The 24,426-nt window shown below is 48.9% G+C and overlaps 2 protein-coding genes across 4 annotated transcripts in view; both read left to right on the plus strand.

Moving 5' to 3' along the window:
• Positions 1-3,132: 3,132 nt before the first annotated feature.
• On the plus strand, positions 3,133-11,315 carry TMPPE (transmembrane protein with metallophosphoesterase domain). Of its 3 annotated transcripts, XM_075547094.1 has the most exons (3): positions 3,474-3,600; positions 4,356-4,394; positions 5,784-11,315. In XM_075547094.1, the coding sequence occupies exon 3, from the start codon at positions 5,892-5,894 to the stop codon at positions 7,230-7,232; it is 1,341 nt and encodes a 446-aa protein (XP_075403209.1). In that variant the 5' UTR covers positions 3,474-3,600; positions 4,356-4,394; positions 5,784-5,891; the 3' UTR covers positions 7,233-11,315. The 3 variants fall into 3 exon arrangements, with proteins under 3 accessions (XP_075403207.1, XP_075403209.1, XP_075403208.1); XM_075547092.1 differs by lacking the exons at positions 3,474-3,600; positions 4,356-4,394 and adding an exon at positions 3,133-3,267; XM_075547093.1 differs by lacking the exon at positions 4,356-4,394.
• GLB1 (galactosidase beta 1) overlaps positions 3,137-24,426 on the plus strand; it is a 98,386-nt gene continuing 77,096 nt past the window's right edge. The window contains exon 1 of the mRNA XM_075547091.1: positions 3,137-3,267. Coding sequence (XP_075403206.1) covers positions 3,193-3,267 — 75 coding nt within the window. The 5' untranslated portion in view covers positions 3,137-3,192. The remainder of the gene's footprint in view (positions 3,268-24,426) is intronic.

The raw sequence follows: 24,426 nt of genomic DNA on the forward strand, positions 1-24,426 counted from the left end.
CTACATTAGCCAAAATTGCCTTTGTAAGACTCTCTGATGGCAAGTGTGGTAGTTACATAATTTGGTGTCAATTTGAGGATTAAGGGGTGGAGTCTAGCCTGTCAATCAGGATATAGCCAATGAGACCTCTGTGTGGGCATGGCCTTCTCCTGAGAATTCTGGGAACTCTGGTATTCTCTCTCTCTCTCTCTCTCTCTCTCTCTCTCTCTCTCTCTCTCTCTCTCTCTCTCTCTCTCTCTCTCTCTCTCCCCACTTAGTTAGTCCCTGTGAGATATCCTTCTGACAAGCCAGATGCAGACAGACTGATGGCTGTCAGAGCCTCAGAGGTAAAGGAACCACATTGAGACCCCTGCCAGCACTGAGATGCCTCTACCGCCACTGGATCCACAAGACTTCCCACCCCCTGGCCTGTGATCTTCCTGCATTAGGCATCCTTGCATGTGCTTTGTGAGTCTGCAGAGGGCTTTATAGATTGGTATTGGACATATGGGCTAATATCAGACTTATGGACTTGATCTGGACTGGGATGGGATGTTTTCTCAATATTCAACTGCTCTTGTATATAAAGCTCTTCCTTATACACATATGTGTCTCCCTGCATTTGTTTCTCTAGTCCACCCAGACTAACACAGTAAGGCTATTCACATTGCTGGACTAAGGTCAGAGGGGACTCCACAAAAGCAGTACCCACTACGTGGGGACCCTGCAAATGCATGTTGGACTTCCACTGTCACCTGTAGTTTTTCCAAACTGGGTGTTCACAATTTAAGCTCTGAGAGTCTTCCCTCCTTCAGATTTGAGCTTCCCTGTTTCCAGTTCTTGGACCACACAGGCCGGTGTGTTTCTTTCATGTGGAATTAGTTGAGGCCTCACTTGAATGGCTGCTTGTTTGAAGACAAGTCTCAAAGACCTCGGACACTATTCTTGCTGAAGAAACCATGTGGCTTCCTTACTACACTGTGTTATAGCAAAAAAAAAAAAAAAAAAACCCCAACAAAATAAGTCATGTCATAAGAACTAATTGTTGATTAACTGACTTTAGATACAAACCATACCTAACTGTTCCGATTTACTTAAGAAATTGACTTAGCAACCTACTTAGGAATGAAATTCCTTCTGAATCTGGGGACGGCCTGCACGTGCACTGCTCCCTGTGCACCACACATGTTCTGCGAAATAGGACATTACGCAATCTGGAAATTACGCAAACTCAGATTAAAACTTGATGGAAACCTTCTTCCAGTTGTCCTTGTGGCCTCTGCTGCTGCTCTTGTTGGCGGAGGCTGGGTGAAGTGGGAGGTGATGGAAGTAGCTTCCAGAGAGCAGGGGCAGTGTGCCTGCAGGGATGTGTGCTTGCCCAGCCCAGTCACCATTCCACCAGCCCAAGCAGCAGCAGTAGCCTGGGCACTCCCTGTAGCACCCCTCCCTCTCCTTGCTCCAACTACCCCCTGGACAAAACCTAAGAGCCTGTACCCAGAGTCTTGTCCTCTGCCTCACCTGCCTGTGATTCTTACTCATGATCCAATGTGACAAGAGTCTGGGTTTGAGGTGTTTAAAACCCTAAGTGTGGGGGTGGGGAGAGAACAGAGAGCTGCTTTTCCTTTAAAAACAACAAGAAAAACCCTTTGGGGACCATGGATGTAGATACTGTCAGACATTGTAATCCAAACAGATATCTGGCTATAGATGACAGAGAGGGTTACGCCTTAGGCTGCTAACCTCCAAGCCAACAGTTCAAAACCACTAGATGCTCTGCAGATGAGGCTTTGTGCTTCTTACAAACATTACAGTCTGGGAAACTCATGGACAGTTAGTTCTACTTTGTCCTATGGATTGTTATGAGTAGAAATCGACTTGATAGCAATGAGTTTGAGGGTTTTAAAAAATGTCATAATACATATATAGATGAGGAGGCTTCAGAAAGTTGGTGGGAAATTTTTATTATCATTTAATTCCATTTTCCCACAAACTTCATGAAGCGCCTCCTATACAAAAGCTGATCTCTCTAAAGGCTCCTCCCTCGCAATTCCTGTTCAAACCAAAATGTATGGAATGGCTGGAGGGCAGGCTTTGCAGAGGGTGCAGGAAACTAGCCAGGAACAAACTCGGTTTTAACGTCAGACACTGCTCCAGTGGTAACCAGAGGCCCTGGACAAACCTCCGTTTATTCTTTCCAGTGTAAATAGGGAAAATAGTCTTATATCCTCATTTGCAGACCTGTCTGTACACAAGGATGTTGAAAGGATAAAGCGTGAAATGGAAAGGTGGAAAATGTTGCCGCTGGTTCCCCTCAACTTGAAATAAGCATTCTGCAGACCTTGGCACTTCGGGGGCTGGCAGGGGGGTGGGGTGATTTGGTCACCTGAACCACACTTGTAAAATGACCAGCTGTCTAAAGCAGCTTTTGCGGGCATCAGAATAACCTCAAGGGTTTCAAGCAGCAGCTCAAAATACTGCTTGCTGGGACCCATCCCAAGAAGCCCTGGTGACACAGCGCTCAAGCACTGGTTCCTGGTCTTTTACAGCAAAAGGTCGAAGGTCCCATGCCACCACTGCGGGAGGGTCTGCTGCTGAAGAGCAGAGCGCTGGAAACCCTCTGGGGGCAGTTCTGTGTTGTCGATAAGGTCACTGAGTCTGGTTCACCTGAAACCGGTGTGGTTTTGCTTTCAGTCACAGGGTGTTTTGTTTGGTTTTCTGTTTGTTTGTTGTTTTTGAATGCAGTTTCTGGGGCAGGGTACCGCATTTATAATTTAGCAACTCCAGGTCCTGCTGGCACAGTTGGTGGGCACTGTGTGAACCCCTGGCTGGGGGTTTTCCGGAGAGGTTCCCATACAGGGACTCCATCTAGGCCTCTTGGACTCGGCTGCCCTCTAGTCCGGCCTCCCAAGACAGCCAGGGGGCCAGGAAGCCCCCTCCTCTTTCCAGTGCTCATTTCCAAGGGTTCCTCCCATCTGGCAGACAATCCAGATCGCTGTGGTGGAGTCACGGGGCCCTTGGTGGCCGCAAGGCTCGCCCAGCCCGCCCCCCGTCGCAGTGCCCCGCTCGCCCGCCCACTCCTGTCGCTCCGCTCCCGAGGGCGGAGCGCGGGGCGGAGTGAGCGCCGAGCTGCCTGCAGGGCCCGGTCCCCGGTCAGCTGACCCCGAGCGGCTGGCCCCGGCGCCCACTGCAGATCCCGGAGGTCGGCGGGCGATCATGCTGCGGCTCGGGCTTCCCACCCTCTCTCTGCTGCTGGCGCCGCTGCTGGCGGGCCCGGCGCACGGCTTGCATGTAAGTCCGCGGGCTCCGCGCGCCTGCTCCACGGACGGGGGACTTGCTGCCGGGAGCCGGCCGGGGGCTGTGGCCAGCCGGGGTCCCGCGGGGCCGGGAGCCGGGGACCCTGAATGGCCAGCCGGGGTCCCGCGGGGCCGGGAGCCGGGGACCCTGAAAGGCACTCCCGCCGGCAGGCAGGCACCTGGCGCGCACGCGGAAGACCGGACCTCCCATCTGGGGCGCGCCGGCCGGGCGGGGCGCGCCGCCTCCGTCGCGCGGGTGCTGTGTTCCGCCTCCTCCTCCTTTCGTTCCGATCCATTGCCAATCCGGGAAACTGGAGGCTGAACTAAGGTGCGCCCCAAGCCTTGCCAGACTTGAAGCTTTAGGGGGTAGCGGGGTTCCAAGTTGGGGCGCCCTCCCCGGTCCATGGCGTGCTCCGCGGAGCGCTCCGGAAGGGGAAAACTGGGGTCGCGAGGGGCTCCCCCAGCGCCCCGCTATGGGAGCCCCGAGCTCTTTTTCTTCGAGGATGCGCACCCTCTCAGGCATTCCTCTATCCCCCACCCGGCTTTGTTTCGTGGATCTCTCGCCCCTTTCGCGTGCCTTTCTTTTGGGGGTTGGCGGTCCAGGTGGCGGGTGGGCCGCCAGCGTTGACGGCAGGCGGAAGCCTGCCGGGGCGAATGGCCGAGGCGCAGCGGCGGGCGCGCACTTAGGCTGGAAAGACCGCGGAGGACGCTCTTCCTTGCTGTCAGGAGCCGGCTATTCCGGCTGGGCCTGGAGGTCAGATCCCAACCCGGGACAGGGGCGGGGGTGAGGTGGGGGTGGGCTAGTGAAGCAGCTACCTGTTCAGGGAACCTCTTGGGGCGCCTGCAGGTGCGGGTGAGTGGAGTCTGGCTTTGTGTTTTAGTAGGTGGTGGAGGAGGAAATTTAAGCCCCTTAAGAATCTTGGCGAAAAGCTTTTTCAGTAATGTCCCCAGGGTAGAGAAAAAGTCGTATATCGAACCAAAGCCGTGGTTACAAAGCTTAAACCATTGGGAAACAGCTCTTACAAAGTTCTCATTTGGGCACATGGTTACTTCCAATGATTTGCTCTCGCTTCTTCTCTGCAGGAGAAAGAAAGAAAAAGGAGGCTTTCTACTCCTGTCAAGGTTTGCAGTCTTAGAAACCCAAAGGGGCAGTTCCACCCTGCCCTGGAGTGTGACCGTGCTGTGGCGTTGGATTGATGGCAATTAGGTGTTGAGTGTTTAGAGGAGTCTTGACGGCGCAGTGGCTAAAGTGCTGTTCACCACAAAAGGCCAGTGGTTTGAACCGACCAGCGGCTCCGTAGGAGCAAAATGAGGCAATCCGCTTCTGTGAAGTCTACTCGCCTTGGCAACTCGGAGATTGACTCCAGGGCAGGGGGTTGGGTTCGGAATGGTTTAGGCATCTTGTCTGAGAGGCTTGGAGGACTCCTGCTTCTGGAGGTGAAGGCTAGTGAGGGTGGGGTTGGGAAACAAAGTTCACAGGAACAGTGGCAGAGTAGGCGGAGAAAGGCCAATAAGTGGTGGAGCAGAGAGGGAGTGGAAAGATAATGATGGGAGGTGAGGGCTGGTCGACCGGGTGGCCACCTAGGGGATGATTGCACGTTCACCTGTACTCTGTACACCGGCATTCAGCAGGCGGGTGCCCTGTGGCTGCCCTCCCCCGCCCCCAAAAGCCCACACCGAGAGGCTGGCTGTTCCCCTGGAAGGCTCATATCTCGTGAGTCTAGGTGTTATTTATGTGCTGAGGAGAGGGGGGTTGTGGGTCTGGGCTAGCTTTGTATTATTTTCTTGATTGCATTTATTTGGACCAGCACATCTCCAACTTTAACCATATAGGAAATGAAAATGGAGAACTTAAAAAAAATCTGCTCATTTGTTTAAAAAATAATAAGTCTATTACATGTTCACTGTAGTAGCACTTTTATGAAAATAGCAATGTTGGCTGTGAACTTGGGTGGAGAGCAGCATCGTTTTACGTTTTCACAAATTTCCTTAACTCCTGTCTTAAAGAGAGGGCGGCAGCACTCTGCCTCAGTCTGTTGCCTTCTCGGGTGTCAGGCAGCTCCTGGAAATGCTACTGTTCACCCATGAGACAATGAGAATGGCAAAGGAAGCAATGGCCCAGGCTTATTTGGAAGCAGTTTTAACTTCGTGACATTTCCACTCCCCCAACTCCCCAAAAGAGGGGCCTTGGGTAAATCTAGGGGGCCCCTGGAGCACACCTTGAGAACGTGCCCTTAGTCACGAGCCTGGTTTGAGCAATGATTTGTGATGGGGCTGCCCGGCTTTGTGACAAAATAAAACCAGAAAGAACACCGCAGGTAAGAAAAGGAACCACTGCCTGTCCTAGCACAGTCTTGAGTGTATGTGTGTTTGGGTAGTAATTAGCAACTCACCGGTATTTGAGCTGCTTGGATCTAGGTGGGTTGGGAAAACCTAAGTGGCCTTGAGGTTTTGAATGGGGACAAGGACTCTCTAGTATCCCACAAAGCTGATGCCGGTTCCTGGTTGCAGGCGGAGTTGACCTGGAAACCTCTTCTTGGCCACTGTCCTGTCTAGAGAACTCACCTTCCGAGCCCACCTGCACAGAACTGGTGGGGGACCCTCCTAGGAGCTGAGAAAATGGCGACCTTCAGGCAGCTGCCCCTGGGTGTGAAGGCCGCCCTGGCTGCTGGCACTGTCTTCATGTCCATGATCATCTCCCGCACCTATCTGGCTGGGAGCCTGGAGCTCAGGTCCTGGCGGTGGGTGTTCCGCCTGCAGCTTGCCTTGTTCGTCAACTCGCTCATGCTCATTGGCTCCTTGTACATCTGGCGAAGCACCGTGAGCAACCTCGGCCCCTCCCCAGCTACGGAGTCGGCCTATTTTCGGCTTTGGAAGCTGGCTGTTGTGGTATTTCTGGGCCTGGCCCACTCCAGTTCCTTCACGATGCTCTTTTTGGTGGCGGAAGAACCCTATCTCTTTTCCTTGGCAGCCTACTCCTGCCTGGGGGCGTACATCATCATGCTCTTCTTCCTCTGTATCCTCAGCGGCATGGAGCAGGTCTGCCAGCTCTTGGCCTGGCGCAGTGGCAGGGTCGTGGGCAGCCTGGACAAGACCAGGAAACTGGCCCTCCGGCCTGCCCTGGCAGTGGTGGTGACTGCCGTGCTCAGCGTGGTTGGGCTTCTGAATGCTGCCCAGCCTCCGGCCGTGAAAACAGTGGAGGTGCCCATCCACCAGCTGCCTCCGTCCATGGACAAGCTCAAGATCGCCCTCCTCTCGGACATCCACTTGGGCCCCACAGTAGGGAGGACTAAGATGGAGCTCTTCGTCAAGATGGTGAATACGCTGGAACCCGATATCACCGTGATCGTGGGTGACCTGTCCGATTCGGAGGCGTCGATCCTGCGGACGGCCGTTGCCCCCTTGGGCCAGCTTCGCTCCCCCCTCGGGACCTACTTCGTCACTGGAAATCACGAGTATTACACCTCGGACGTCAGCAACTGGTTCACGCTGCTGGAGTCCCTGCACGTGCGGCCCCTGCACAATGACAACGTGAAAATAGCTGCAGGGGGTGCCCAACGCGGTGGTGGTGAAGATGGAGCCTGGATCTGCTTGGCTGGCGTGGATGACATTGAAGCGGATATCTTGCACTACTCTGGCCACGGCATGGATCTCATCAAGGCCCTGGAGGGATGCGGCCCAGACCATGCCACCATCTTGCTCGCTCACCAGCCCCTGGCTGCCAAGAGAGCCCTCCAGGAGCGGCCAGATATCAATCTGATCCTTTCTGGGCACACCCACGCTGGGCAAATCTTCCCCTTGAACGTGGCAGCCTATCTCCTGAATCCTTTCTTTGCTGGCCTCTACCGCGTGGCCCAGACAACATTTGTCTATGTCAGCCCGGGCACGGCTTACTATGGGATTCCAATGAGGTTGGGTAGCCGGGCGGAGATCACGGAGCTCATCCTGAGGGCTCCCTGAGCACAGCCCTGCACTTGCCCTTGCCCTTGGCCCTCTCTTCCCCACGTCCCAGTGGTTTCCCAGCTTGATCTCCTCTCCTGGCCAGTCCTGCCAACATACCCTTGGTCACAAGCCTGTCCTGAACAATGATTTGTCGTGAGACAGCCTGACGGGTTCAGGTTAACTCTTTAGGTGACCAGTTGATTGGCCATTGTGGCGGTCACCTGTGTAAGAGCGGGTATTTCCGGAGGGTGTGGGGCGGGACGCTCTTCCCACGCAGAGTTCCCAGAGAAGAATGGAATTTTGGGATTGCCCTCCAAGGGCTATGTCTAGAAAGTGGAGTGGGGAAGCTGCTGGCACGGTTTCTGCTTGTTGTTTTAAATCCTCTCTAGGACCAGGGCAGGCTTCTAGAATCACGGATCTAGAAATTCGCTTGGGAGGAAGCCGCGTTGCTAGGAAATTTGGGAGAGCAGGCAAGATGGAGACCCCCACTGCCTTCTGGGGAAGACTGGTTTCTCTTTCCCGGCATCCCTATCAGAGTTGCCAACATTGAGGGTATCAGCAAAACCTGCTGGCATCCGAGGCTCACCCTGTGCATTCAAGCCTCTGAGTATGGCTGTGTCTCGGGCTGTGCGCCTGGACCTTTGTGGGTGGGGGAGATAGAACTATGAGCCGTGTGGTGGTGGGGGTGGCGGTGATAACAAGGCTGCGCAGAATCTTGGGGGGGGGATGGGAGGGCTGGCTCTCCTCCCTCCTCTTGTTTTATACAACCCTTGGATAACACAGTTGTAAACAGGCTGCTTTTCCCCCTTTGGAAGCGAAGACCCTGAGGCAAAGAGAGGAAGGGCGTTGGCAGCATGACAAGTTAAGGAGGTGATTTGATGCCGGAAACTGGATCCTCTACCTCTCAATAAAAGTGTTCTTTCCACCGTGAGGTTTCCATACCTGTATCTGTCCAGGGACACGCAGGATGAACCAGGGTACCTTCAAGGCCCTCTAGCATGGTGTTTGTTTTTTTTTCCCCAAATGATTTCACTTTACCTGTAACTGCATGGAATTGTGCCTGGGGAAGGAGTTGGCTCATTTCCGTTTGGGGAGTCTGGTAGATTTGGGGGAGACTTAGAGAACGGAAACTGTCCTCAGGTTTGCGTCTGAGCTCTTGAGAGAAGGGGGAAGGCAAGGCGTGGATGGGAGTGGCAGTGCTCCGGGTCTCTCTCTCTCTCTCTCTCTCTCTGTCTCTCTCTCGGCATGCTGGGATTGCCTTTCCTGCTGGGCAGCTTCCATGCCACCTAATTCCTCAAGATATGGCCTTTGATGATCGAAGATAGGTCACCTCACCGCCCTCAGCTAATTTCCTTTGACTGAGAATTGCCAACAGGGAACAAAGACACCTGCGTTGAGGGCAGAGACTGATCCTTGTCACTCTTGGGTCAGGCAGCATTGGGCAAGTGACTTGACCTCGATGAGCCTCGATTTTCCTGAACCATAACATGGGCTCAGTTGTAGCTCCATGGAAATTGTTACCTTGAGAGGGTACTGAGAGATGGTGCATGAGTTGCAGGAAGCTCGGGGCACACAGTACGTGCTCCAATGTTCCCTTTCATTGTTACCTCGGGGCTTGCTGCGAAAGGGTTCCCTGTGAGTCTTAGACACAGAGAATGTAGGAGCAGTCAATCTGGGGAATGTGAGTGGGCAGCTGCCACCTGTACCTGTTGATGCAGCTGCTGCTGGTGTTTGCTCTGCTCTGCCTATGGCCGTGTCTCCTTGTGTGTGCCCTGCCTGGACTGAGGAAGGGGGCAGGGAAGGGACTTGGGGGGTTTTCGTTCAACACACTTTGCAGACAGGATTGTAGGCCAGGCGGCGTGCCTTACCCACGTTGGTGGAGTTACACTCCACTTCCTTGCCTCCAGGGCCCCTGTCTCCTGCACCACATGCTGCCCCACCCCTCTCTGCCTCTCTGGAAGCCTTCTCTTCCAAATGTTCTTTTCCAGCCATTCTGCCCCATTGGTTGGATCATTTTTACTAGCTTTTCTGTTGTCTTTTGTGTTGGGTTCCCCAGACTGGGTAGAATAGATAGGGAGCCCCCGCTGTGCTGTCGGGTCCGTGTGGGTCTATACATAGCGGCTCTGATCCTGCCAGGACTTACAGCTTCGGAAACCCTGTCTGGGGTCTATGTGAGTTGGAATTGACGTGTTGGCTGTCATTTGGGGTTGGGGTTGGGGAGGACCTGAGTTAAGCAGACCCAGCCCTGCCTCAGTGGAGAGGGTGAGCGCTGACTCACCTGATACAGCCCTTATTTCACAAGTGTATGACTTTGATCATTGTCATCAAAGCCCTGAGCTTGATGAAATTAGTTTTCATCAACTCATTTTTAAATCTTAGTTTTCTTTTTTGGGGGGTGGGGTGGGGTGGGCGTGTCATTTAGTGGTCCAAAGACCTTGCTGGGTGGATTGTTCTTTGGTAACAGAAATGAAACCTGTCTGCCCCATGTGTCCAAGAAATAGCTGTCAATACTTGGCATACTTGGTTTGTCTTCCAAGACCTGGTAGAACTTTCCCCAGCAGAATTTCTCCAGTTGGGAGTTCTCTATGGCTCCCTTTATACCTCTGTTCTTTTATTTTTTTCTTTTTAATTGGGATTGAATACATATATCATTCCATAGTTCAGCTACGTCAAGTGGAATTGTACAATTGCTACCCCAGTTTCCAGACATTCTTTTTCTACTTGGACTCCTTGATAGCGTCTCCTTTTTCCACTCCCCACTATACCCCCTGCACCCCTGAAACCCTTATTCTACTTGCTGTCCCTATAGGTTCATTCTGGGTTTTTTACCGAAGAACAGAAAAACCAATAACACAACTTTAAGAGGGTGACCCCACTGGTATGGCACCTCTGAGATGCACGCTAATAGGAACAAGCATAAACAAAAATAAAACAGAATGTCTCTCACAGGATTGCCAGAATAATATGTATCTTCATACAGCATACAGGGCATGGATGTTTGCCAACCAACAATATAGTACTCTGCTTCCTCACACACGTGTACTTTCCAGCTTAAGTCTTCAGGTTACAAACGTGCCTGAGGTAGAGCTCAGTTCACCCAGTGGCATTCCCACGTGGGGTCTCACTGACGCAGCTTCTGGAGCATGCTGTGCTCCAGGATCCCGGTGTCCCAGCATTCCACGGCAGCCAGTCTGGGTTCCTGGGATACCCCCAGATGCCCAAGTTCAATGTTGCCCACCTGCTGCACACTACCAAAGACATTCTCCACCTAGTGTCCCCCAAAGCGCCCTCAGTCTCTCCTCCCCACACCTGGAGGTCAGCCCTTCCTCTATACCTCTGTTCTTTACCCATTGATCTTCCTTGTTGTTTGGGTGGTCACTGGGGATAAGATTCTGATTGACAGTGGCTTGTAGGACACAGTAGCACTTTCCGAGACTGTACATTTTCAGAGGACTAGAGACCGCATCTTTCCCTGCAGAATGACTGGTCGTGTCAAACTGCTGACCTTGAGAGGTAGCAGCTATGTAACCTTCCAGGGCTCCTCACAGTGGCAGGGGTAGAGGGAGCTACCAATGACCATTGCTCACAGCTCAGTAATTCTTCACTTTCTCTTTTTAATGGTAAATATAAGTGTAAATGAAAGTGTGTTTAGAAATTTTAAAAAGTACGCTATGTTGTGACATTGACTCACATGATGCTATTGATGAAATAGCAATGATGTAATCCTGCTGTCTAGTATCCTTCCATCCATCCTTCCATCCCCTTATTTTGATTCAAACTTTATCGTGGGCACTTAAATATATTCAAGAAATAGAAAAGCATATTGGATCCCCATGGACTCCACCCAGCTTTAAAAATTTATCACTGTTTTGTCATTCTTTTTTTAAAATCATTTTATTGGGGGCTCATACAACTCTTATCACAATCCATACATACATCCATTGTGTCAAGCACATTTGTCCATATGTTGTCATCATCATTCTCAAAACATTTACTTTCTACTTGAGCCCTTGGTATCAGCTCATTTTTCCCCTCCCTCCCTGCTCCCCCCTCCCCCATGAACACTTGATAATTTATAAATTATTATTTTGTCATATCTTAGACCATCCAACGTCACCCTTCACCCACTTCTCCACTATCCGTCCCCCAGGGAGGAGGTTATAAGTAGAACCTTGTAATCTGTTCCCCCTTTCTCCCTCACCTTCCCTCCATCCTCCCGGTATGGCCACTCTCACCATTGGTCCTAAGGGGTTCATCTGTCCTGGATTCCCTGTGTTTCCAGTTCCTATCTGTACCAGTGTACATCCTCCGGTCCAGCAGGATTTGTAAGGTAGAATTGGGATCATGATAGTGGTGGGGAGGAAACATTCAAAACTAGAGGAAAATTGTATGTTTCATCATTGCTACACTGCACCCGACTGGCTCGTCTCCTCCCCAGGACCTTTCTGTAAGGGGATGTCCAATTTCCCACATATGGACCCTGAGTCTCTATTCTGCACTCCCCTTCATTCTCAATGCTATGATTTTTTTTTTGTCTTTTGTGCCTGATAACTGATCCCTTAGACATCTTGTGATTTCACAGGCTGGTGTGCTTCTTCCATGTGGGCTTTGTTGTTTCTCAGTTAGGTGGCCCCTTGTTTATCTTCCAGACTATAGGACCCAGATTCTATATCTTGACAGCTGGGCACTTTGTCTTCAGCGATCATGTCAGGGTAGGCTGGTGTGCTTCTTCCATGTGGGTGTTTTGTCATTCTTATCAACCTCTTCCCCACACACATTTCGGGGAGGGGGCCTCCCCATCGTAAGACAAACCCTTGAAAACACCCAATTTCTCTTAAGTACATTGACATGTATATTTTAGATATAGTCATGCTTACTATCATATCCAACATAAGTAACAATTTTTCTTTAATATCATATACTCTCCAGTTCCTGTTTAGTTTTTTCCAATTATCTTAATTATATCTTTTTATAGTTCTTTTGTGGAAACAGAATCTAAAACCAGGCGGTGCCCTTGTGCTGATACCCTTCTCTCAGTCTGTAGCCGCCACCGCCGCCTCTCACCCATTTTAGGACGTCGATTTGTTCAAGTGACCTGGGACATATGCCTTGGATTTTTCCCGCATTTTGAATTGGTGGTGGTGGTTAACAAGTTCTTCCGGCCCTCTTCTTGCCTGTCAATTGGTCGTCTGTACTAGAGGCTGGCTTAGATTCACGTTCAACGTTTTTTGGTAGGAAGACGTGGTGCTGAGTCTTGGGGCTGCACTCACTGAGATAGGACCACTGCTTTCAGGGATGCAAAGGTCAACCGGGGAGTCCACGTGGAGTCAGCCTGGCGTCTTCATGATCAAGAGCAAACCGCATCCTCCTACAATCTACCGTTTTAACAGCCATTTGTGATTTTTTTTTAAAAAAAAAAAGGATGACAAAATGGGTGATCTTTGAAATTTTGTCATTTCTTCTGCACTTACTAGTTGTGGCCCGTTGACAAAAACATTCCTGCTTCCCCAACCCCCACCCCCCCGGGGGATGCACAACAGAAAATGTGGATAAAGGGAGACAGCACAGTGTAAGATATGAAAATAATCATTTATAATTTATCAAGGGCTCACGTGGGTGGAAGGGTGGGGGAGGGAGGAAAAAAGAGGAGCTGATACCAAGGGCTCAAATAGAAAGAAATGTGTTGAAAATGATGTTGGCAACATATTTACAATGTGCTTGATATGATTGCTGTGTACATTATAAGAGCTGTAATAAATGATTTATTTAAAAAGAAGAGAAAACTTTCCTTATCAATTGTTGGATTGCTTTGTAAAAAATATGTACAGAAAAGCAAGCTAGATGCTTGATTCTCCCCATTTATCAATTTTTGGAATAATTACTTCTTTAAAAAAATTTTTTTATTCAAAAGATCGTTTTATGGGGGGCTCCTATAACCATCCGTACACCAGTTGTTTCAAGCATATTTGTACATGTGTTGCCATCATTTTCTTTCTGTTTTGAGGTGGTGGTATTTGATATGAAGTCCATATCTGAATGTGCCTGTCTCATCAAAGTCATCAATAGTTGTATCCCATCCTGGGTCATTTTGGAGCGCCTTCAAACGTTCATCCCTGGCGTGACTCTCCTGGTTTTTCAGTCTTAGATCTACCCACACACGGGTCAGTCACTTCTGGGAGAAAGAGTCCTGGCTTTAACTTTTCATGGGAATACTTAGAAACTGCAATTTAGGCACTAGAAGAGCTAATTGCTATTGACCAATTCTCGTTTCTAAAATCCATTTCTGTGCGTAGTGCCAAGAAATAAAGGTCTTTTTAGAAAGAGAGAAGTGTATGCTTGTATTTCTAATTCAAGAAGAATACCGTTTTTTAAACTTAATTTTCTTTGATTTTTGTTTCTCTTTTACTTTGAAAGTAGAACAACTTGACATTCTTACCTAACTTTATTCTATAGTACCTATTGCGATTCAAAACAATATCTCTATTAGTAAGGTTAATTCTACTGGATCTTGTCAGTTTTTCTCCCACCGAATACAGTTAATTTTTATTTTAATACAGATTAATTTTTATCTCTAGGCTTAAAATACTATGAAGGGCCTTCAAAAAGTTCATGGAAAAATTCCATTATCCTTTTTAAAAAACACTTTCCATTATTTTTTTTTCACATTCCAGTATTTTCATGAACTTTTTGAACCTCCTAGTAATTCAGAATCAGTTGAAATAATCCTTTGGCTTGCAGAGGTTTTGCGGTTTTAAATGCACCTTTTGTTTTGAGCTCTGCATATGGAGAGCGCCTCTCGGAGGTGAGGGGAAGAATTTACTCTGGGAACATCTGTGAGTGTGAGGTCTAGACAGTGGCCGCAAACCCTGTGGTTGCTTCTCTCTCAGCCTTAGATTTTCCTTCCTCGTCGATTGTAATTTATGCTCTGTTTCCATTCCTTAGGAATGCTGGGGAGGGTGGGGAGGAATCATTTTTTTTGGAACAAGGGAAGCATAAGTAACGAAAATAGGATGCTTAAGGGATAGCAGGTCATCCAGACGTTCTTTAGATTCGGAACTGAGTTTCCCCGTGCCCTCAGTTTTGCAGCACCTTCAGCGTATCGGGGATCAATGTCATGGCTCTCCCATGACCCTGGGCGTTTAACCAGGTCCGCACTCTGGCATAACCAAATGGTTTTATAATCACTTGAAGTATTCACTTTGCTATGTGAACTTTTGGGGTGCCTGAGAAGCCCGGGATATAAAAACACCCTTTATCTTCTTTCCTTGCTTCCTTAGATAGTGGGATGGAGTCTCAGCTGCTCAAAACTGAGCAGCGCCTGCCAGGAATTCCTAAGGTTTCTGGGACTTTGGGGGTGAATTGAGAGGGTAGATAGGGTGCATCATTGAGTAGCAGAGTTAGAACAAGACAGGTTACCTTCACAGAGTTAGCCCGAGCCCCTAACTTTATCCCCGAGCCCCCCTCTTTCTTTATGCTAGTTGAAGAATGTGCACACGTGATGCAAATGTCATTATTTCCAATGTCAAGGATTAGGAAACCCGGGACTCACCTGCTGATGTAAAAAGTAGGGTTATGTCAGATATTTTTTAGAAAGATGTTACTTTACCACTGAAATAGTCTAAACAGAATCAGTATCTTTAAAAACCACGGCACAGTGTTTGGCCTTTTATATGTGTAACAGGCTTCAAAAAGTTCATGGGAAAATGGAACAGAAGCTCACGGAATTTCCCCACAAACCTTTTTGGAACCCCAATACTTGGTCTAAGGGTGTTATATTTTTACTGCTGTATTTCGCACCCCTTCCCCCCAGTATTATATTTGTAATGGACACAAGACGCCTCCTGTGGGTATGGGTTTTATTTTGCATGGAACTGCTGTAGAGCTGTTAAGTTTTCTGTGACCTCATGCAGAGTAAATACCTTTATATGCCACCTCCCTGCGAGTGTGAAATAAAACTGGTCCCTCAGCAATGTTGTCCAGCATCAATTCATTCAGGTGTGAGATCGCCACCCAGTGCTTTGGGGCAGGTTTTACGTTGGGGGCATCAACTGTGAAGGCAACTCACCTCTTCTCTTCCCATGGGTCTGCTGCTCAGAGACACTCGGAAAGCTGCCTCTTTCAGGCAAGAACCTTGAAATGTTGAGGTCCTTCAATGTCAAGAGGGGTCACCTGGCACCAGGAAGTGCCTTTACTCCATTTCAGCATCGTGGTGACAGTCACAAGGGGCCCTTCTGGCACAGTGCTTCGGATCCACTGTGAACCACAAGGTGAGTTGTTCAAACCCACCATCCGACCTGCTCCGTGCGAGGATTACCCCCTTGGGGCACCTTATGGATTGTTGTGAATTGGAATCAACTTTGATGGACTAAAAAGAGCCCGGATGAAAAGATCATGGAATTTTCCCAACAAATATTTGAAGCCCTGTGTACTGGCGATTCCAGGAAGACTGTAGCATGACTTCAGATGGCTCTTCAGTGAGGGCATGGGTGGCGCATGGTGCTGGCACTTCCCCTTGACCTCTCCCTCCATTGCAGCTCTTACTCTTGGCAAGGGTCTACTGGCTGTGGAGTAAATCTGTCCTCAGTTTGCACTTAGGACAAGGAAGATCACCATAGGTGGGTCCTCTGAATCCCTGAAGGGCGTGGGGTAAGACCTCTCTATCCCCTGGCCTCCTTGAGAGCCCAGAAGGAGAGAGATGACCTTCCAGGTACCCTGGGCTCCGACAGTCCTCAGAGTACTTCTTTCTATAGGACACAGATGTTGTAGGGTTCTCCAGAGGTCCCAATCTTAAATATCCACTAAGGGAGACATTTTTCAGTCTTACAAAGGACAAAGACACAAACATCAGCATGAGGTGATCCTGTCATCTGAGAATTCCCAGGGCGCGACTTCAATGAGGCAGGGAACAAAGGAAGCCGGTGCGAATCCCTGACTGGTGGCAGAGCTGTGCGTCACAGTTACAGGGGGGACTTCAGAAGTGGGAATGCGGCCATGTTTGGCACACGTGTGTGTTGTTAGGTGGAAGAATTTACAAGATGGGTCCAGGACCAAGGTAGTCGGGGAGGGCATGACTGAGGACTATTTGACCCCCCCAGTACTGCCCCCAGTATGGTGATCTCCATCAGGGACACCCAGGCAAGCCCTTCAGAGAGACTGCCCCTCCCTGGGCTGGCTGGAGAGTGGGTGGAGGTAATCCACATTCCAATGCACTCTGCTTTGTAAGCAAGATTATCTATGTCCTTGATTAGAGAACAGAAGGAATTTAATGGAGGCTGCATCTATGTGAGGACTCTGCCAAAGGACTTGCGTCTGTCACTGTCATCCATAGCTTCCTGGAAACCAGCGTGCTCGGAACTTAAGCTCTAATACACAGGTGCGCTAGGTCCCCTAGAGAAAGGGTTGAGGGGGATGCTCACCCTCCATTTGGTTTTCAGTAATTCCTCTCTGATACATTGCACTTGATCAAACCTGACCAGGCATTGAAAGCCCTCCTAGTCATCAACTTTAGATCTGTTGGCTCCCCACTCCCACTCCCACTCCCTCCCTTCCATCCTACCACCACCCTCAACTGCCGGTCCCATTGTTTTCTCCTCAGGATTAGAAATAGAGAAAAGAAATAGGAGGCAAAAGCTATTTATAGAAGTATAGTTATAGATATGTATATATGTAAATATATTCATTTATAATGAAAGGGATAGAGACCAATGTATATATGTTAAGTATTAAAATAGCATACAGACTTTGGGCCTCTACTCAAGGCCTCCCTTAACACAAGAACCCTTTGTTGTGATAACCTGGCACTCTGATACCTTCCCCGCACGATTTCTGAAGACAAATGGGTACAGAGCAAATGTGGTGAAGAAAGTGGATGGTGCCCGGCTAACAAAAGATATAGCATCTGGGGTCTTAAAGGCTTGAAGTTAAACAAGCAGCCATCTGTCAGGGAATCAAATAAACCCACATGGAAGAAGCACACCAACCTGTGTAACCATGAGCTGCCACCTGGAACAGGTAACAGGTGTAAAAAGATCCAAAACAAACAACTATATTGATGTGAAATAGTGGGGCTGGAGTAGAGAGCCATAGCCCATCTGTAGACAATTGGACTTCCCCCCACAGAAGAGTTACAAGGAAGGAACAATTCAACCAGGGTGCAGTAGAGCACCGACAAAACACATCATTCCTCTAGTTCCCGAATGCTTCCCCCCCCCCACTATCATGACTCAGTTCTACTTTATAAATCCGGCTAGACCCGAGTGCACATATTGGTACAGATAAGAGCTCTCAGTACATGGAATTCAGGACAGATAAAACCCTCAGGAACAGTAGTGGGAGTAGCGATATCATGAGGGTAGGGAGATGGTAGGGGCAAAGGGGGAACCCATCACAATGTTGGCTCTATAGCCCTTCCCTAAGGACAAATAACAGAATGGTGGGTGAAGGGAGACAACAGACAGTGTAAGACATAAAATATCAATAATATAGAATTGATTAAGGATTCACAAGGGTGGAAGGCAAAAAAAAAAATTGCTGATACCAAGGGCTCAAGTAGAAAGAAGTTGTTTTGGAAATGTTGATGGTAACATATATACAAGTGTGCTTAATACTATTGAATGGTGGATTGCTATAGAGTTGTAAGAGCCTCCCAATAAAATGTTAATTTAAAAATAAATAAAAGGTGAAACAAAGATCCAGTGAGGGAAAGTCTACTAGGAGAAAATGCAAGAGGAATAAAGAGTGACATTATTTCTAATGCTTAAAAAAAAAGTTGAGGGTAGTATTTATTTATTGCATGTACCTGGGGAGTCCCCACGGGGCTTTTCTTTCCTCAAGGGCATCGCCCCACCCTTCCTTTCAAGCTCTGGACTGTGTGTCAGGAATCTGGCTCAGCCTGGGAACTGGATCAGAGATTCACATTTTTCCGGTGCAGTGGTTGATGTTAGCCTCTGCTCATGAGTTCTAGATTTGGCGGGGGAGTAGGGGGTAGGGGGAGGGGGGCTAGACCTATCATTGATTGAATGCCATCTAGGAATGCCATCGTTTACTATCCATTGTCTTAGACCCCTGGGGTCAACACAGCCTGGTTGCCACTCCGGTCTTTGCTGGTCACTGTGGAAATGATGTCCCCGACTCTGCGTTCTCTACGGCCGCTGTAACAGAAATGCCACAAATGGGGGACTTCAACACACAGACATTTGTTGTCCCAAAGTTTAGGAGGCCAGGAGTGCAGATTTAGGGCTCTGGCTGTCGAGGGGAAGACTCCCTGCCAGCTCTGGAGTAAGGTGCATAACTCTTCAGCTTCTGTTTCTGGTGCCTTAGGGAGCTCCCTGGGGCTTGGCTTCTATCTTCCCCCATCTCTGCTTGCCTCATCTGTTCCTTTTGTAAGAGATTAACTCAAGACAGGCTTCCTCATTGATTTAACAAAGACGGCCCATTCCCCAAAGGGGTTACAGCCACAACATGTTATTGTTAGCTATCTTAGAGCTCCCACTCATAGCCACCCTGTGCACTACAGCACGAAACTCCCCGGGCCTGCACCTTCCTCTCAATTGTTCCTGTGCCCGAGCCCGTTGCTGCAGCCACTGTGCCACAGGTGTAGAGCTAGGATCCACGTGTCATGCATATGATCCACATTTCATGTTTCAATAGTCCAGTCATATTAAAAAGCGTTGTGTGTGTGGTGAACGGAAATTGCCTAATACGACTCTTCTACCCCTGTCTCTGTAACTCACCAAGTGATTGGATGGGACTCTGCAGAGAGCGTGTGTGTAACACTAACAGAGGAGATGGATCAGTTTTCCGTACCACCTCCTTGGCTAGAAGGATGAGCCATCTTTAGAGCGGGAGCAGAGAGAGAAAGTCGGGGGGCGAGGGGGACGTTGGAAAAGCACATTTCAGATCTGTGTTAAAATGACAGAGGCCAAGATCAGGGTTGTGCCTCACAGACCCCAGAACAGAGCAAGAAAAGCAGCGGTCAGACCATGGTAACTGTGAGACAGGGCACAGTGCATCCTTGTTTAAAACCAGGAAATGGTTGTGTCCTCCAACCATACTTGTTCAATCAGTGTGCTGAGCAAATCATCAGAGAGGCTGGATTATGTGAAGAAGACTGGCATCAGGATAGGAGGAAGGCTTGTGAACAACCTGCCACTTGCAGCTGACACAGCTTGACTTGCTGCAAGTGAGGAGGACTTGAAGCACTTGCTGATGAAGGTCAAAGTTATCGCCTTCAGTTCGGATGACAACTCAGTGTAAGGAAGACCCAAATCCTCACCACTGGCCAATAGGTAACATCATGATACATGGAGAAGTTTGACGTTGGCCAGAATTTTGTCTTGCTTGGATCCACAGTCGATGCTCATGGAAGCAGCAGTCAAGAGATCAAAAGGCACATGGCGTTAAGTAAATCTGCCGCACAAGACATCTTTAGAATATCGAAGAGCAACGATGTTCCTTTAAGGACTGAAGTGCGCCTGATGCCAGCCATGCATTGCTTTATGTATCAGCGAATGGTGGGCATTGAATAAGAGTGACGAAGAATCGATGCTTTTGAATTGCGGTGCTGACATGGGATGTTGGAAATCCTATGATTCACTAAGAGGCAAACAGCTGTCTTGGAAGAAGTAAGGCAGAGCGCGCTTTAGAGGCAAGGATGGCCAGGCTTTTTGTTTTACATGCTTTGGGCATGTCCTCAGGAGAGACCAATCCTTGGAGAAGGATGTGCTGCTTGGTAACGTGGAGGGACGTTGACAAAGAACGAGTCTCCCCAGGAGGTGGAGGGGCACAGTGGCTGTACCAATGGGCGCAGGCTTAGGATGGCACAGACCATGCAGTGTTTCCTTCTGTTGTGCTCGGGGCTGTTATGGCTTAGAGCCGACTCAGGGGCACCCAACAACAACAACACAACGTCTGAGTCATTGATCACCTGCTGATCTCAGGATTGCCAACCTCGGATTCGTTTGGCTAAGGTTGGATTCGCTTTGTTCTGCACCCACCCTTCCATGGTCTGCCTGCTTCCTGTTCATTCTGCCCCTGACGCTGCAGGAGTCACGGGAAGCCTTCAGCTTCTACCCGACCCACGGACTTGAATCAGACTGGAAATACCCATTTCTACAATCTGTGAACCATTTCTTGATATAAACCTCTTTCTACATACAGATGCATGCAAGTGTCGATGTTTATGCTCCTCTAGAGGACACAGCCAAACACACCGTGGTATTTTCTATCACCTTGCGTGTGAAAGCTGGACCATGCTGGGAGGACTGGAGAAGAGTTGGTCCTTCATGGCCTGGACACGCGTTTTGAGTGTCCCATGAAGAAGTATAGCCAGGATGCTCTTAGAAGTGAGGATGAAAAGGTTTTGTGTCACATACGTTGGACATGTGATCAGAGGGACGTGTCCCCGAGAAAGACATCATGCATGACAAACTAGAGGGCCAGTGGAAAGGAGAAGACCCTCACTTGGATGGACTGACACCGTGAGTGTAGCTAGGGCGTCCAACAGCGCGATGCGGAGATAGCTCGGGGCCAGGAAGGGAAAAGCCTGCCGGCCACTTCTGACTTCCTCTGGTTCCCACGGCTAATTACCAGGTCAGCCATGGCCTTGCCCTCTCTACTCCGGCATCTGAGAAAGCTTATTTTCCACCAGGCAGGGTGACACTCACAGTGAACCCTGTTTAACAATCACTCAGAGCTAAGTCATAATACAATCAGTACCTTCTCCCACCTCTTACACATATGTTTCAGGAAAACAAAGGTCGTTTGGTGAGACTAATAGAGGTTACGGCTCCAAGGACCATGTTAAAAGGGGCCAGACTTGAACCTGCGGTGCCAAGCGGCCAGGGCAACATACCAGCACGAAGCAGCGAACTAACAGAAAGGGCTGTGGGGCTGGCCCCAGTTCCAGCTAAGTTGACCTCCTCCCCAGAGAATATACTAGAGGACAACATTGAGGACAGCCTGGGGAGAGTCTTCCCGGACTACACGGGAGCAAACTAAGAGGGAAAGACAGAGTGGACTGTATCCTGGACCACCAAGTAGACCATATCCTGGCTCACCAAGTGGACTGTATCCTGGCCCACCAAGCCCCAAGGACCACATTCCTGCTTGGAGCAGCCAATGTATAGAGAGAACCATGGGGCTGGCCCCATCACGAGACACGATGACCCCTCTCTGACCCACAGTGCTAAGGGGGACAGCACTGGAGACACAATGCAGAGTGAAACACGAAGGGAGCGCAACAGAGCAGCAGGGGAGCAAAGCAATGAAGCCCCCGAGGAATCCCGAGGGTAGACTTCGGAATCAGTGGGCAGGGTGTGGCACTTCACCAGATCCTATTGGAAAACCATCAGAAGGGCCAGCAGACAGACCTGGAAATATTTAGAGGGTTTTTCCCCCTTGCTTTTTCTTTTTTCTCATGTCTATCCATATAAGATAGGCAGAGCAACAATCCCAAGGAGAAAACTATGTAACTAATGGCTTGGGGGTGGGGGTGGGGGGTGGACATGGGAGAAGAGATGGAGAAAGGGGCTGGGGAGCCAATAAACTCAGGGACAAGGGAACAGTAAGAGATCTAAAATCGATGAGGAGGAGGGCATAGAATGCCTGGTGGGGGTTGGTCAAGTGCAATGTAGCCAAGATAAAGAACTGAGAGCTGAATGAAGGGCAGACATGATAGTGGGACAGGAGGAAAGTAAAAAGAAATAGAGGAAAGAACTAGGAGGCAAATGACATGTATAGAGGTACAAACAGGTATGCACATATGTAAATATATAAATAGGTCTCTATACATATATTATGTGTTAGGTAGTAAGGAAGCAGGCAGGCACTGAGTCTCTCCTCAAGTCCTCCCTCAATGCAAGAACAGTTTGTTCTAATAACCTGGCATTCTGTGATGCTCACCTTCCTGACATGATTGCCTAAGACAAAATGGTACAAAAGCAAATGTGGTAAAGAAAGCTGATGGTGGCTGGCTATTAAAAGAGATTGCATCTGGGGTCTTCAAGGTTTGAAGTTAAATAAGCAGCCATCTAGCAGAGAAGCAACAAGCCCACATGGAAAAAGCACACCAGCCTGTGTGTTGATGAGGTGTTGATAGGATCAGGTATCAGACATCAGAAGACCCAAAACAAACAAATACACTGATTCAAATGATGAGGGTCAGAGAGGAGACCCAAAGCCTATTTGTAGACAATTGGATATTCCCTCACAGAAGGGTCACAAGGAAGGAATGAGTCAGTCAGTCAGGGTGCAGCATAGCACTGATGGGGCACACCGCATTCAACTAGTTCTTTAATGTTTCCTTCTCCCCACTATCATAATCACAGTTCCACCTTACAAACCCGACTAGACCGGAACCTATAAATTGGCACAGGTAAGAGCTCTCAACACATGGAATCTAGGACAGCTAAACCCCTTAGGAACAGCAATGGGAGTAGCGATACCATGAGGACAGAGGGAAGGTAGGGGAGAAATGGGGAAAACATCCACAATGATCAAAATATAACTCACCCCCAGGGGAATGAACAACAGAATCGTGGGGAAAGGGACAGTAGGTGGTGTATGATATGAAAATGATAATTTATAATTTATCAAGGGTCTGGGAGGTGGGAGGGAGACAAAAATGAGGAGCTAACACCAAGGGTTCAAGCAGAAAGAAAATGTTTTGAAAATGATGATGGCAACCTGGATACAAATGAGTTTGATACAATCGATGTATGGATTGTTATAAGAGCTGTCAGAGTCCTCAATAAAACGATTTAGTTTCTTATTAAAAAGAGGCATATTAAATAATTCACTCCATCTCAGGCCACCCTCTGGCTCTTTAGCCATGGTCATTTTCATACATTAAGGGTTTAGTTCCCACCTTTTTAATCATTTCACTGTGAACACACCCATAAAAAATTATAAGCCAGTCACTTCATACCTTTATATCTGCCCACGTTAGATATCCAGTTTCTCAGTTGCTTGTCCCTGGCAGCCCAACACCCGGGGAAGACCTTTTGTGAATGTTGGCTATGCAATTTTGTTTCCTGCTCAGGAAAAATGCCGCATAAATGGTCATGATGCTGAACACAGCTTACACGGGCAGCACTGTGGGAAAGACGCAAGTGTGTGAGTGGTTTTCTCATTTCAAAAAAGGTGAAATGTCGATTGATGACAAACCTTGTCTGTAAATCCATCAACTTCCCGAACGGACGAAAATGCCAACTTGTAGTGCATTTGGTGTCAGAGTGTTAATCAAGCTTTCTAATGAGAGGTTCTGAAAATATTGTGCAGCAGTGGGTGACAAGCAAGGCCTGCTTTGTGGCAGATGGGAGACTGGTTTGGCCACTACAATGCACCTGCTCACGCAGCCATCTCAGGGCACCAGTGTATCAAAAACCAGCATGCCTCTCTTGCCCCACACACCTAACTCACCTGACCTCTCTCCACGAGACTTCTTTTTGTTTCCACCAATGAAGAGGGACATGAAAGGACAGCGATTTGACGATGTAGAAGAGGTGAAGGGAAAAAATGAGGGAGGTGCTGTCAGCCATCCAATCAGCCGAGTTTGAAAAACGTTTCCCAGAATGGAATCACAGATTGGGCAACTGTTATTAAGTGTAATGGAGAGCACTTTGAAGGTAATAAGGTTGTTTTATGGGGAAAAAATTACATAGCTCTGGGAAAAAAATTCCTTTTATGGGTTGGGAGTACCCCTGCCTATAAGCAAAATCCTGTCTAGAGCAAGCCATCAAATTCCAGCAGTTTACACCAGCTCACAGTAGCAAACAGCTTTCTCTCCAATTGGTCAAGTTCTGGTCACCTCAGCTGTAGCCACATAGGTCTAATGGGTGCCAGCTAGGAACGTGGGTGGCCACACACACTTTCCTGCGCTTCGGATCACCTGACGCCTTCTCACTCTCAGTCCCAGCCCCCAGTCAATGTCCATCGGCCCGGGAGTCCACACAACTGTCTAACTTCAGACCACTGAGCCTTTCCTCTCCCCTCCTGTCTAGCCTATGTGGACCACCAGTCCAATGGGTGCCGGTGGATCACATCTACACAGCTTGTCTCGGCATTGCCATTTTCCCTCCACTTTCTTTCAGTAAGTGGACCCACGTGGTTCCCATACCAGGCCGCCTGCTCGCTGACTCCCTTCAACTTTCAGTCCTAGACGGTGGGTTCTGCTGGTGGGCACACACTTTCCCTGCATCGATACATCTGATGC

Source organism: Tenrec ecaudatus, chromosome 4 (genome assembly GCF_050624435.1).
Source record: "Tenrec ecaudatus isolate mTenEca1 chromosome 4, mTenEca1.hap1, whole genome shotgun sequence".
Classification (NCBI taxonomy): Eukaryota; Metazoa; Chordata; class Mammalia; order Afrosoricida; family Tenrecidae; genus Tenrec; species Tenrec ecaudatus.